Source organism: Sinohyriopsis cumingii, chromosome 6 (genome assembly GCF_028554795.1).
Source record: "Sinohyriopsis cumingii isolate HCF-2022 chromosome 6, ASM2855479v2, whole genome shotgun sequence".
NCBI classification, from domain to species: domain Eukaryota; kingdom Metazoa; phylum Mollusca; class Bivalvia; order Unionida; family Unionidae; genus Sinohyriopsis; species Sinohyriopsis cumingii.
Genome location: NC_142966.1, coordinates 8,355,453 through 8,369,491, shown reverse-complemented (window position 1 = coordinate 8,369,491; position 14,039 = coordinate 8,355,453). Strand labels below are relative to the sequence as shown.

Sequence of the window (14,039 nt, the reverse complement as noted above, 5' to 3'; positions counted from 1 at the left end):
AGTGGACACAAATACTAATATGGCATTGTGTAGTGTCACGAATTATTGCAATGGACACAAATACTAATATGGCATTATGTAGTGTGTCATGTGTTTATCTTGCAATGGACACAAACACTAATTTAGCATTGTGTAGTGTTATGCATGATAGCAATGGACACAAACACTAATATAGCATCATTTAGTGTCATGCGTGACTGCAACGGACACAAATACTAATTTGGCATCATGTAGTGTCGTGTGTATCTTGCAATGGACACAAATAATATTATGGTGTTGTGTAGCATCATGCATGATTATATTGGACACAAATATTAATTTGGCATTGTGTAGTGTCATGAATGATTACAATGGACACAAATCCTAATGTGTCATTGAATAGCGTCATGCATGACTGCAATGGACACAAATCCTAATGTGCCACTGAATAGTGTCATGCATGATTGCAATGGACACAAATCCTAATGTGGCATCGAATAGTGTCATGCATGATTGCAATGGACACAAACACTGACATAGCATCATATAGTGTCATACTTGGTAGTAACTGACATATGATTCACTTTTTAATAAACAGAAAATGAGAAAGAAATCCAGAGCATACATTTTTTATTAGAAATACAAAATGAACAAAATTTGATGTTTACATCACCAAAGTTGAAGATTTTTCCCTGTGTGCACATTTATATATAAAATACAGAATTAAAATGTAAAATAATTACAATTTTATCCCTTAAGGAATTTGTTATATGATGTCCTGTATTTGATAATTAAAAAAAAACCAAAATACATGGTAAAATAAAAAATTTGAAAACTCTCTATGATAAATAGTTGGTTAAAATAAGATGGCATACAACCATTTCATTGTTCTTCTTGTGACTGCACTATAATGGCAAGGTTGACATATTTATTTACTTAACTGTATAAAAACCTATTTACTTAAATGAATATTTTTGACATAATGTCACTATTTACACAAACTTTGGTTACAAGATGCATATACAATAGGAAAAATGTTTCATTTATATCAGTAAAAAAATACCATGGTAAACTCAGCACCCCTGCCACCTCAATCATTACTAGTGATAATCCTTGTAACATGCAGGATGTATTTTCAAGACATTTGGTTTTGGATGCTAAACATAACCATCTAATAACACCCTGGAATGAATGGGAGTGACCTGGTATGATTATTTTATCAATAAATAATTGAAAGGGAATCAGCCTAAAGATGACGTTTTACTGAATGTAACAACTGTAGTTTTGTAGCCAAAATGACAAGATGGATAGATGGATGGATGGATGGATGGATAGACAGACATACAGACAGACATACAGATAGATAGACAGACAGACATACAGATAGACAGACAGACAGATAGACAGACAAACAGACAGACACACATATAGATAGATATATAGATAGATAGATAGATATACAGACAGACAGACAGACAGACAGATAGATAGATAGATAGATAGATAGATAGATGATTAGACAGACATTATTCTCTGAATGTAAAAGTGAGAAAGACTTCATAGCAGCATTTCAAGTGGAAGGGAGAATCTAATACATAGGGAAAATAATGCATGGAGTATTTTTCCTCCTCTTGATAAATGGTACTAAACACATGACTCCGGATAAAAGATCTAAGTCTTAAAGTAGACAAAGTTTTACAAACACATTCTAGACGATGATCGGATAATCAGTGAAGAGCATCACAAAATCCTACCAGAAAATTTATGTGCCAACATTTACAGAAAGATAATTAAATTGCCATTTGGAGTTATTCTTTCTTTGTCCTGTAATATTGTACATTTACTTTCCTCTGACGACATATATTTATCTCAGTTCTACTTAGCTTTGTCTGGAGATAAAACTTCAATAAATTAGAAGTTTGGCAAAAAATATTTAAAAAATTGATTTCTTTTACCAAAAACAGCCAATCAAAAAAGTAGATGTCACTAAATTATATGCCCCTTGATAAAAACAATATTCTGATATCATAGAAAATAATGACAATAATATTAATAATTGATATGAATAAAAATTAAATACTTTGGAAAGTCATTAACATTTACATAATTGGTGATGCAATGACATCAATGAGATCTGACATTATTGTGGTACTTGATTTGCCTTGCAACACAGTCATCCTGCATGCAAATGTCACAAGCTGCCAATTATCAATCTGTCATTCATTGTGCTAAACTAAATTCACCTCTGGGAACAGATCTATAGCTATAAACAAAATCCTGTAAATTTTCAGTAAACTAGTGACATTTACAATAATTTGCATTGCTGACTTATTTCATCAATCCTAATGACACAGTGTGTTGCAAGTACAGTTTTCAAAATATTTCAAAAATATTTCTTTATATTCACGTAACTATTTTGCTGAGAGGTAAATAGCAGCTAGAAAGATGTCTTACACCAGTATGTGTTTATATGCTTACAGTCCTTTGCTTCTGTGTTGTTAGTCTGTGAGGCAATGACAATGGTCATTGTAAAGTACATTGTTTAACAATGGAAGAAATTGTTCAAGGTTTTGTCTCCAATCTCCATCACTTTTATGGCCATCATGTACCTCCGATTCAAACGTAGATTTTGATAAATTCACACAGACTAGTTTGACCATGGAAATTTTGGGATTATTCACCTATACTTATATAATAAAACAGCACACAGCAATTGAGACCAGTTTTGAGTACATCATTTCTAAGCTCATTTTTTTGTATGTTATTATAAGGAAGTCATTCAAAGCAGAATTGACGATGTAATGATGTAAAACTTATACACAGCTTGCTGTGTTTAAACATTCACTGGAAACACTCAAGAATAATTTTCCACTCTCTTTTTAAAATATAAAATTCTGTAATAAAAAGACATTTATGTATGCATGTACAACGTAATTAAAAGAGCTCACTTTAAAAAGTTTGTATCAAATGACTCTGAGTCATTACTACATGTAATGCTACTTTTCCTTTTGGTCATTGACGAATGGAATGGACATCTGTAGTTTTGGAATGTACACCGTACATGTACATATATTTGAAATGCACATTTATGAACAGCATTCTATTTTGTGCATTTATTGCCAGATTTCATGCAAAATGCTTTTAGAATAATGATAACCATTCATTACAGTGCATCAGTATTCATAAAATAAAAAATATTTGCCACTGAGGTGTATGGGAATCCCAGTATTTCTGCTTCATAACTGCAAACATGCAAAATACTATTCAATAACATCACTGAAAACGTTTAATTCATTTGCAAAACTGCAATAAAGGCACTACATTCATTGTCTGGATTATAAAACATCCAGCACGGTGGCAGATTTTACTAAGCATGTCAATGGCAACTCAGTTTTCACAATGTTGTATGTATAAAATATTATTCTGTATTGTGAAATATGGTACCATTGTCACAATCAGTTATTAAGGCAAGCAAGACATTTTATACTTCAGCTCTTCGATACAAATGGAAGGGTTGATCTACTAAGCATAATGGGATAGATTGACCCTTCAGAAATAATCAGATATATAAATGTTACCATTTCATGACCCGTCACCCTGGGCAATGCCTTTTGCCAAGACAAGCCCACCATTTCCTGAATACAAAGTTGGCCAGACAACAAAGTCTATGCGGCTGCCAGCATGAGTATATACTGTGTAAATATCAGTATTGAATGTTCTGTCAGAAGGAATGTTCCATGAAAGATGACAGGGTGGGTCCTGAACACATAGGTTCCAACATATTTCACAGCATTGGTTAATATAGTCTGCACAAGCCGATAGAACCTGGTCCCCCAAATCTGGCATCTGTTGAAGCTTCTGGTTCAGCTCCTGTTGATACAAAATTATTAACATTTACATTTGTGCAATATCCCAAAGAGCTGGCTCAAATATGTGAAAGGAAATCCTTTCTCTCTACAGTATCCTACCTTCTGAATTAGTTCATGTTTGTCAGAGAAAATATGGATATACATGTTGCATAATTTTGTTGCAATCAATATATCTGAAAGATATAATAATAAAAATCACCTGATTTTGTATAGATAGGGTATACATGCTACAATACAATGCACATAGTTCAGCTAACAGTGACCTTCCCTTTAAAAGCTGTGACTCAAATGTTGATTTTACTTGCTTTCTTCTCTCTTTCGTTCCTTTTATATTTCCACAATTTCTGTTTAAACATGAGCGTAAAGCACATACGAGATTTGCTGAATACAAAGCATTCTTGCCATTTATTAATTTTGGTTTAAGCTGTATATTCCAAGATGTAGCAGGTACTTGAAAATGAAAATAAATTACAACCTACCTCCTGAACAATGGAAACAACCTGCTTGGCTACCCGTTTTCTGTATCCCTTAATCCCTTTGATGACTTCAGCTGGAATGTCTGGGCACTTTTCACCTTTGACCTGGAAGAAATTATTCTTGCTGTTAATGTTCTGATAATTCATGTGCAATGTTTCCATCAATAGGTAACACCTAAAATCAATTGATTACCAAAACTCTGAGATATCAAGACAGCAATTCAGACTCCTTATCAGATAACATGTAGACTGACCCATTGCTAAATTTAATCCATAGCTTAACTACTAAGTAACCATTGGTAACTGACCAGGCAGAAATCACCTTTTCAATTTGCTTGTTTAATGAACCAGACAATGGCAATCTCCTTGGATCCTTTCATTCCGATAGTGACTAATCTACAGTGAGAAAAGTTCATTATGAAGTGTATAAATATTAAAAAAGGCAACAATAACTGTTTTTAAGAAAAAGCAATATTTACTCCCAAGATTTTATAGTTTCCAAAAACTGAATTTTATACCGTTTATTGTTTAATGACAGTATTTGGGAATTGAAGGCAGGATGGAAATATAACACCCAAACAAACTGAGTGTTATTAACTACCAAAATGATTGCTCTATCTAAGGTATATTCAGTTTCTACTGAATACTCATACCTAACATGAATGAAAAAGTTTTTACAAATATATGCATGACCTGAAAAAATGAAGAAAAGTTGTGATGTTTTTCATCTAATTTTCTTAATAAATATATACATTACCCGCACAAAAGAACCCTTTAAACCTTTCTTTGATTTAAAGCTGAACTTGGAATGGCCGTTTGTGGATCCATGAGATTCCTGCAAAGAAAATGAAAAATGCATAGTACACAAAATGAATCAATATACTCTAAACTATTGTTACAAAACTCATGCCAAATGATATTGAGTACTTATTCATATATGACTGTATTCAGTGACAAAGGTAGTTGTAGTCTTCAAGCATGCTAGCATTACAAACAGTAAGATGTGGACATGAATCATATCCAGACCATTGCCTGTGTCAACTGTCCTGCATCGTAATACCACTGCCTGTGTCAACTGTCATGCATCTTAATCCCACTGCCTGTGTCAACTGTCATGCAACTTACCCCACTGCCTTACATTCATGCATCAAACCCCCCACTGCCTTACACTCATGCATTTTACTCCCACTGCCTCACTGTCACACATCTTACTCCCACTGCCTGTGTCAAATGTCATGCAGCTTAATCCCACTGCATGTGTCATCTGTCATGCATCTTACTCCTATTGCCTCATTGTCATGCATCTTACTCCCACTGCCTCACTGTCACACATCCTGTTCCCACTGCCTCACTGTGATGCATCTTCCTCCCACTACCTGTGTCAACTGTCATGCATCTTAATCTCACTACCTGCGTAACTGTTATGCATGTCACCCCCACTGCCCATGTCAAATGTCATGCATCTTACTCCCACTGCCTGTGTCAAATGTCATGCTTCTTTCTCCCACCCCCAGTGTCAATTTGTCATGCACTTAACCCCACTGCCTGTGTCAACTGGTAATATGCTTTTAAAATATGGGGTTTCTGCATGAGGTGTGATGTTATTCTTTCCACCATAAAATATTTTAAAATCAGCATAACAGGAATTATAGGTTACTGCATTTGTATGGGAAAATATGAACAAGTTTTTGGCTGGAATACTGCATGACCTTGAGAGTGCAGTATATCCTTCCGACAAAACGAGTTCATATTTTCCCATACAAATGCAGTAACCTTTTTATTATATGCTCATTTTCTTATTACCTAAGGATTAATTATATAAACAAAAGACACTACAATAAACAACGTAAATGAATGTATGCCACATGCCAAACTAAATACACATGCGTATATTCGTCATTACACAGATCAACATTATTACTGCGCACATAACTCCGTCCAGATAAATTTCAACTTAGTCGCGCGCTCGACATAACTTTTGAAAGAAAATGGTGTGTCTAGTTAAAACTGAAATTTGGAGTCATATTGTGAATGAATGTGCATTGCAACAACTTTTCTATTTGATCTGGAATGAATAGATTTTGGTATTTTTCTCGATTCTAGGAAATTTTGTGATTATGGACTGGATTTGTATGTGTGAATTCTGCATGAAATACATCAGACTGAAGAAGCTAGGGAGAGTGTGTTGACATCTGCAAATGTGTTTCTGTTTCTGTCATTGAATGTTTGAAATCATAATGTGGGAAAAATATGAAGTCTTTCAATTGCAATTATAAAAAAGACGCTATGGAATTTAATGCCTATTTCATTTTGAGTGCAGTAAGGGGATGTAATTGCACTTATCAATGAAATTACAGTACAATTTCGAAATGTGTAATCCAGATTGAGAACCTATGACATGGCTCATGTAATTCGGATTTGTAGAATTAAGAAAATACATTTTGAGGAAATTCAGGATGTAAAACTGTAAGTATATTTTATTTTGCCATTCTTATCACCAACTAAAGAAGAGAGTATATGACTTGTCACTTGAATGTTATTTGTAAGGACCTTATCTTGTGTATGCTATATACTGTAGCTAGCCTAAATCCAAAATATTGTATCAACGCGGTATTTGCCAAAGCAGCAGGTATGTTGCAGTCCACGAAATATCTGTTTTAGTTCATTTAGAAACAAATTTAAACAACCACAATGTAAAGAGCATCTTACCCGAGTGCACATGATTTATGTACAAAACAAAAGTGCTGGCGTCTGCGTCTATTGTTTGTTTACAATAGAAAGTAGTTCCTTTATGCACGTGAATGCTATATGTGCATTGTTCCGAGGGTTCAATATCGGGTAATAATGCATGATTCTAACAATGTAAAATTAATGGGAAAAAAATGAGCATATAATAAGAACAGAATACATATTCCTGTCCCTCTGACTTAACTGCAACTTTTGAAATTCCAGTTTCCATCTATCATTGATTTTTGTGTGATATTTCAGTTGCTTCGATTTTCATGCTGTTCAAATTACTTTTTGATTACCAGTATATATAGTGCAGACTCTAATCCTAATCAACAACTTTAAGCATTGGAACAGAACATACCTTGTGGAGAGAATCAAGGTGCTAATTGAATTCTTTCGTAACTCAACCACAATCAATTAGTGTTCTAGTCCATTTTAATATTACCACACTTACACATAGTATAACCCACCTCAACAAACTTCAAAACAATGATGACAACTGACCCTGTGGACAGGATCAAACAGTGATGACATCCAACCCCGCAGACAGGATCAAACAATGATGACAACCGACACTGCGGACAGGATAAAACAGTGATGACAACCGACCCTGCAGACAGGATCAAACAATGATGACAACCAACCCTGCGGACAGGATCAAACAGTGATGACAACCGACCCTGCAGACAGGATCAAACAGTGATGACAACCGACCTGGCAGACAGAATCAAACAGTGGCTTGCCCTGCTTAAGCCTGTTCATATTATCAGTCAGGATATTGTCAACATACTATACTGGAATGGAAATGGGTAAAAATGGAAAATGTTTTCTTAAATAATAATTGTGCTTGCACAGAAGATTTCACTGTACGATAGGAGGGAAGGCAGACACACCAATCTTAGGAGAAAACCTTTCCTGTGCATGAGATTCACCTGTAAGCTAGATTGACTTATGTGATATATATATATATATATATATATATATATATATATATATATATATATATATATATATATACTTACCTTTTTGTCTGATGATGGAGTCTTTTGTTTTTGAAGGGCATTAAATCTTGGGATCTGTAAAAGATTACAAAAGTATGTATACATGTATATACACAATGGAAAGACTTCTAAATAAAACCCCTAATAAGTAGAACATTAACTGCAGCAACAATAATAACAACAATTGCGACAGTAACAACAACAATAAGGACTATGACAAAACAAAACCAACAACAAAGTACAACGGTTCATTCAGAATGTGGAAGTTGATAAGAGACCTTCCTTTTTGACTCTAAGGACTGGAAATTACTTCTTTAAAGGCACCCGTATCTAATTAATTAGTTAATTTATAGCCCTTTATCAACAGTCTGGCATTCCTATTTCATACAAATGTCTGGAGTCTTATATATGAGAAAGATCAGTGCATCAATTAACACTGACAAAATAGTGTGTGTGTGTGTGTGTTATTTGGATTTTTAACTTAGCTTTAAAAAATGTTCAGTCATATTGCTACAATGTCTGCAGTGTGGCAGCTGTAGTGATGTCTAGCACTGAGGCATCATGCGGCAGACATGTATAAATGTCCTATTCAGTCACATTATCCTGACACTGGGCCCACCAGTCCTAACATTAACCTCTTCATGCTGAGTGCCAAGAGAGGCAGCTGTCAGTACAATTTTTATAAGTCTCTGGTATGACTCAGCTGGGGTTCGAGCCTGTGACCTCCCACATCTGAGGCAGATGCTCTAACCACTAGGCCACCGGAATGGTCAAATATCATATGAACTATTGGTGACAGGCTGTTATTAGATGTAGAAAAGGTGTTCCCTTGTTTAAAAGTACGAAGCTCAATAAAATGGTTTTATTATACTTTTTACCAAATTTGTATACATATTGCCTGGTAATATTTAAAAAATTGAAATCAAGCTTAACGTAGTGACAGAGAAATACACTTGGATGCCTAGCACTTTTGTACCTTTATTAAACATCATAAGGTGCTATTAAACAGTTATAATACTTAAGAAAATACAATGTGGACATAGTAACCAGTGCCAAATAACACAACAGTCATGTGTTACATCATATATATAACTATACCTTAGATGATGGAGTCTGCTGTTGTTTTGGTGTTACTGGACTCAGTGGCTCTGAATCATTACTGTGCTCAGGACTTTTTGGACTGGTTACCATTGGTGGTAGAAACATGTTCTCTTCTATTCTGTTCAGCTGGGTCTCTGCTGAGTCTTGACAGTACTTGTAACACTCCTGTATAGGTAATAATAATAATAATAATAATACAGTTTCTTCTGACCATTTTGAAACCATTCTGACAGATAAAGACTTATAGGTATTGGAAAAGTAATTATTTTACAACCAAGGAACCAGTCTGCTGGTGGGGAAAAGAACTAGTACTAAATTTTTTAGATTTGACTCATAAATGGATTTAATTCCTTTTCATTATTAATTTTATAAACTTCAATCTTCTTATTATAGTTGATAAGAAACAATAAACTTTTATTTGATATTTAGTACTTAATGTCCTAATGACAAAATAGCATATGAACTCTTAGTGCGATTCTATGTTATTAGGCATAAATCTTCTTCATATATTAACATAAAGTTCTATGGCAAATGAATTGTAGCCCAATACTAACACTCAACATCAGTCATAGTTCATCAGTCATGGTCTATAATTCATGGTCAATCACTTTGGGGCCATCAGTCATGGTCAATCAGTCATGGTCCATCAGTCATGGTCAATCAGTCATGGTCCATCAGTCATAGTCCATCAGTCATGGTCCATCAGTCATAGTCCATCAGTCATAGTCCATCAGTCATGGTCAATCTGTTACGGTCCATCATTCACAGTCCATCAATCACGGTCCATCCTTCATTTTTGATATTAAAAACCAAATTCAGAATCTAGAGACAATTATCTTCCTACTCAGTCTTTTGGAATATTTGCAAATGTCACTTCTTATTAAATTCTTCATTTTTGACCAATTATTCCATCTTTATGGTTCCAAAATACACCTTTTGTTTAATCTCTATTGTACAATATGAGTAAAATCACCGACATATGGATAAAGGGATAGACAGACAACAAAACATTCCAGAGTATTTCATGACATATGGATAAAGGGATAGACAGACAACAAAACATTCCAGAGTAATTCATGACATATTCAAGAGAGAACATAGGGAATATCATAATTTATGACATATAAAACAAACTCAAATGCACTGAATCATAGCAGCTGTCATAGGGTTTTAGAAACTTCCATCGCCTGTTGATCAAAAGTATAGAATAAAAAGGCATATTTAAAGTACAAAGAAAATTGATGTAATCTCTGCAGCAGAGGAAATCAGAGTGCTACATAATCAGTGTGTTACATAATCAGTGTGTTACATAATCAGTGTGTTACATATTCAAAGTGTTACATAATCAGTGTGTTACATAATCAGTGTGTTACATAATCAGAGTGTTACATAATCGGAGTGTTACATAATCAGTGTGTTACATAATCAGAGTGTTACATAATCAGCATGTTACATAATCAGTGTCTTACATAATCAGAGTGTTACATAATCAGAGTGTTCCATAATCAGTGTTACATAATCAGAGTGTTACATAATCAATGTGTTACATAATCAGAGTGTTACATAATCAGTGTTACATAATCAGTGTGTTACGTAATCAGTGTTACATAAAACTAGAATAACAAAAACCAGTTTTAATCTACCACTAATATGTCCTGCAGAATCTTGATTGCTTCATCATCCGATTTGTCAATTTTCCGTAAATTCTGAAGTGCAAAGGCCCACTCATTTTTGTAGAGCTTGGTAAAGTGGTCAGCAAGCTTTCTATTTGCCTCACTGTCTTCAGACACATCAGTACTATGTAAGTGCATATTGCCTGCCTCAGTCAACCTAGAAAATATTAGAAGTATTTGCAGATATTTTGAATTATGCTTTTTGTATTGTTTCCTTTAAATAAAGGAAGTACACGTTTATTTCCTTCACAAATCTCTCTATCTCCATATATATCTTTCATTGAAAACAAAATAATACGTTCACTAGATAATAGATCTTTAATTTCTCAAAGAAAAAAAAAAAAACACATGATGTTTATCCGATTTGACATGCTGAAGTATCGTGTTAGGAAAATTCTGGTTGAATCATTTACCAAAGCTTGTGGCCCAGAATGAAAAAATTACCTCATGCAGGTTAAACTAATTAACTTCCTTTTATATCGTCCATATTTCTAGTACTGAATTAAATCAAGTATATGAGTTATATAGTTAAATAAACCAGGACTATCATAACTATGCTTTGAATCATCTGGGACACAACATGTCATAAAGATAACATAAATTATACTGCATTTTTTGTGGGCATTTCAATTTGATGAAAAAATTGAATTTTTTAATGCAAGTAACTTTCAAGAATGAAGCATATCACATGTGCATGATCTGTATATTAGCTTACTTATTTCATTTGCATTCATAAAAATAGCTGTGTGTGTATTTACTTCTGAAAATACTGTGTTCACCATGGGTTTTGTCCCTTATGCTATTTTAGGCATCACTACACATTAACTTCATTAATATTTCCCATAGTTTTGAAAAATTAAAACAAATAAAATCAACTGCATTATTTATAAGTTCTGACTGCTTTACTATTGTATTTATGTTCGGCATCAACTTGCATATAATATAACCAAAATTCATTGCAGATCTTTTGCATTCTATGGAAAAAGTTACAGCTGAATGAACTGGAATATTTAGTCCAACAGACTGTCCCAGAATTGGCCAATTTACACCAGTTTGCTTAGTCATCTTATAGAAAGGCATAAATGCTAAACTGAATAAAACTGAATAAACATTATTTTTCTGCTTAGTCAGTAATTCTGCTATGGATGATTACAAGTATTTCTCTTTGCTGGTATGAAAGTTTCAAGAGAAAACAGGATTTTTCTTTTAGAACTACAACAGGATGCAATAGCAGCTGACTGACTCAATTAGTGCTGTGATAGCTAAGCAATATCAGCTGATTAGCTCAATTCGTACAGTGATAACTATATGGTTGGCTCAATTAGTGCAGTGATACCTAGCAATAGCAGCTTGTTGGCTCAATTAGTACAGTGATACCTAGCAATAGCAGCTGGTTGGCTCAATTAGTACAGTGAAACCTAGCAATAGCAGCTGGTTGGCTCAATTAGCACAGTGATACCTAGCAAAAGTAGCTGGTTGGCTCAATTAGTGCAGTGATACCTAGCAATAGTAGCTGGTTGGCTCAATTGGAGTAGTGATACCTAGCAATAGCAGCTGATAAAATCAAATAGTGTAGCATTATCATATAGTATAGTGATACTTCAAAGAATTTCACTGCAGATTTACATGCAAATATGTATTAAGTATTCAGGAAAATTGTGCTTTTATTTATGCCATGTGTACACAAATTTTATTAACATAATTTAGAAAGCAATGAATAAACAATGACAATTATAAACAGATAACAGAATAATCCTCAGTAGAGATCATGGTACAGTGGTAAACCAATGGAACAGCCCCCCGATCAGTGGGCACCTGCTTTATATGGCCAGAATACCATGGCACAAATTATTCAAAAGTACCCCTCATAGAAGGACACCCCTCTAATGCAAAATATTGGCTGGCACATTTGTCAAATTTACCACTCACAAATAAGCCACATAATAGAGTTAACACACAGAAATCTCACAAGCATTTGTTTATTTCAAAATTCAACACAATATTGTTTGTTCCAACATGTCCATAAAATAACTTTAATTTATATGATGAGATAAGTAATTAAAAAAGTGTTGGTGTTCCTTTGTAAATGCATAGCATCTTGTGCAATATCCACAAATTGCCAATGAAGGAATAAGTTATTGTAAATGAAGCAAAATATCATATGACATTCTCAATTTGACAGGAATGTCATGGAATTGTATAAATCCCTTTATTTATTAAATACATGTACTTGGGTTTTGTTATTTGTGTACTCGAGAGTGATTTATGTATATTGTACAATATTTCAAAACAGTGAGTTCAGTTCATCCTATGCCGGAGGTGTGAAGTGCTTTCAATATAAAAACCGAATACTTTCAGTGCACAGACGTAGTATGGCTGCATCGTCTGTGTATAAATGCCTCACCGTGAGACTAAAATCTTCATATTATGGAATGTCTTGTCAGTGAGCAGTCTACTTAAGGACTTGCACATCTTCAGCTGTAGAGGTATGTGAGTTATTTATTAATTTCTTGTGTATAAGTTATAACTATTGTACTACCACATTTAGTTTTGTATATTTTCTATGTAGCTTTGGCTTACATAGTATAATATAATGCAAATATTTTCTATTCTTGTTTGTGATTTATCAAGAGATTTATATTAGCAATATAAAGTTGCATTTTTAAGAAACGTTTAGTACTGTAGGACTCTTATCAGGCATGGGTAGGTTCACTTCTTAACCTGTTTATTTTTTTGTAGTTATTGTGTTGATAATGTAATCTGTATAGCTTACCTTATATGTGTAGCAGTGATTGACAATAGGTCATGTGATGAATCAGAATTTGTCTCCAGTACCGAAATGCCCCTTGAATACCCCACTGACGTAGGAAAAGAATGTATAGACCAAATCAATGTATGCCCAGATTTTTCCGAGGGTCAGCATACACAGATCTTGCAGGTTTCCTTCCAATACCCAGACATGTTTACAGACAAACCAGGCAGTACTGGATGGATTAAACATGAGATTAAGTTGAATACCTCAGAGCTGATCAGGATTAAAAGATATCCAAAACCCTTTAATGCGCGGGAGACAACCAACAAAGTGGAGAAAATGTTAGCCCATGGAGTGAACAAACCTGCTAGTTCCCCATACTCATCCCCCATTGTGTTAGTCAGGAAGAAAGACGGGACTAACACTTTTTGCATTCACTTTTGGCAACTAAGCAAAAT

At 34.2% G+C, this 14,039-nt stretch overlaps 1 protein-coding gene across 1 annotated transcript in view; it reads right to left on the bottom strand.

Annotated features, from left to right (window-relative positions):
• Nucleotides 1-592: 592 nt before the first annotated feature.
• LOC149796333 (uncharacterized) overlaps nucleotides 593-14,039 on the bottom strand; it is a 113,765-nt gene continuing 100,318 nt past the window's right edge. The window contains exons 9-14 of the mRNA XM_089961002.1: nucleotides 10,800-10,986; nucleotides 9,154-9,321; nucleotides 8,077-8,130; nucleotides 5,082-5,159; nucleotides 4,328-4,429; nucleotides 593-3,849 (exon numbers count right to left, since the gene is read on the bottom strand). Of these exons, the coding sequence (XP_089817128.1) occupies nucleotides 3,562-3,849; nucleotides 4,328-4,429; nucleotides 5,082-5,159; nucleotides 8,077-8,130; nucleotides 9,154-9,321; nucleotides 10,800-10,986 (877 nt within the window). The 3' untranslated portion in view covers nucleotides 593-3,561. The remainder of the gene's footprint in view (nucleotides 3,850-4,327; nucleotides 4,430-5,081; nucleotides 5,160-8,076; nucleotides 8,131-9,153; nucleotides 9,322-10,799; nucleotides 10,987-14,039) is intronic.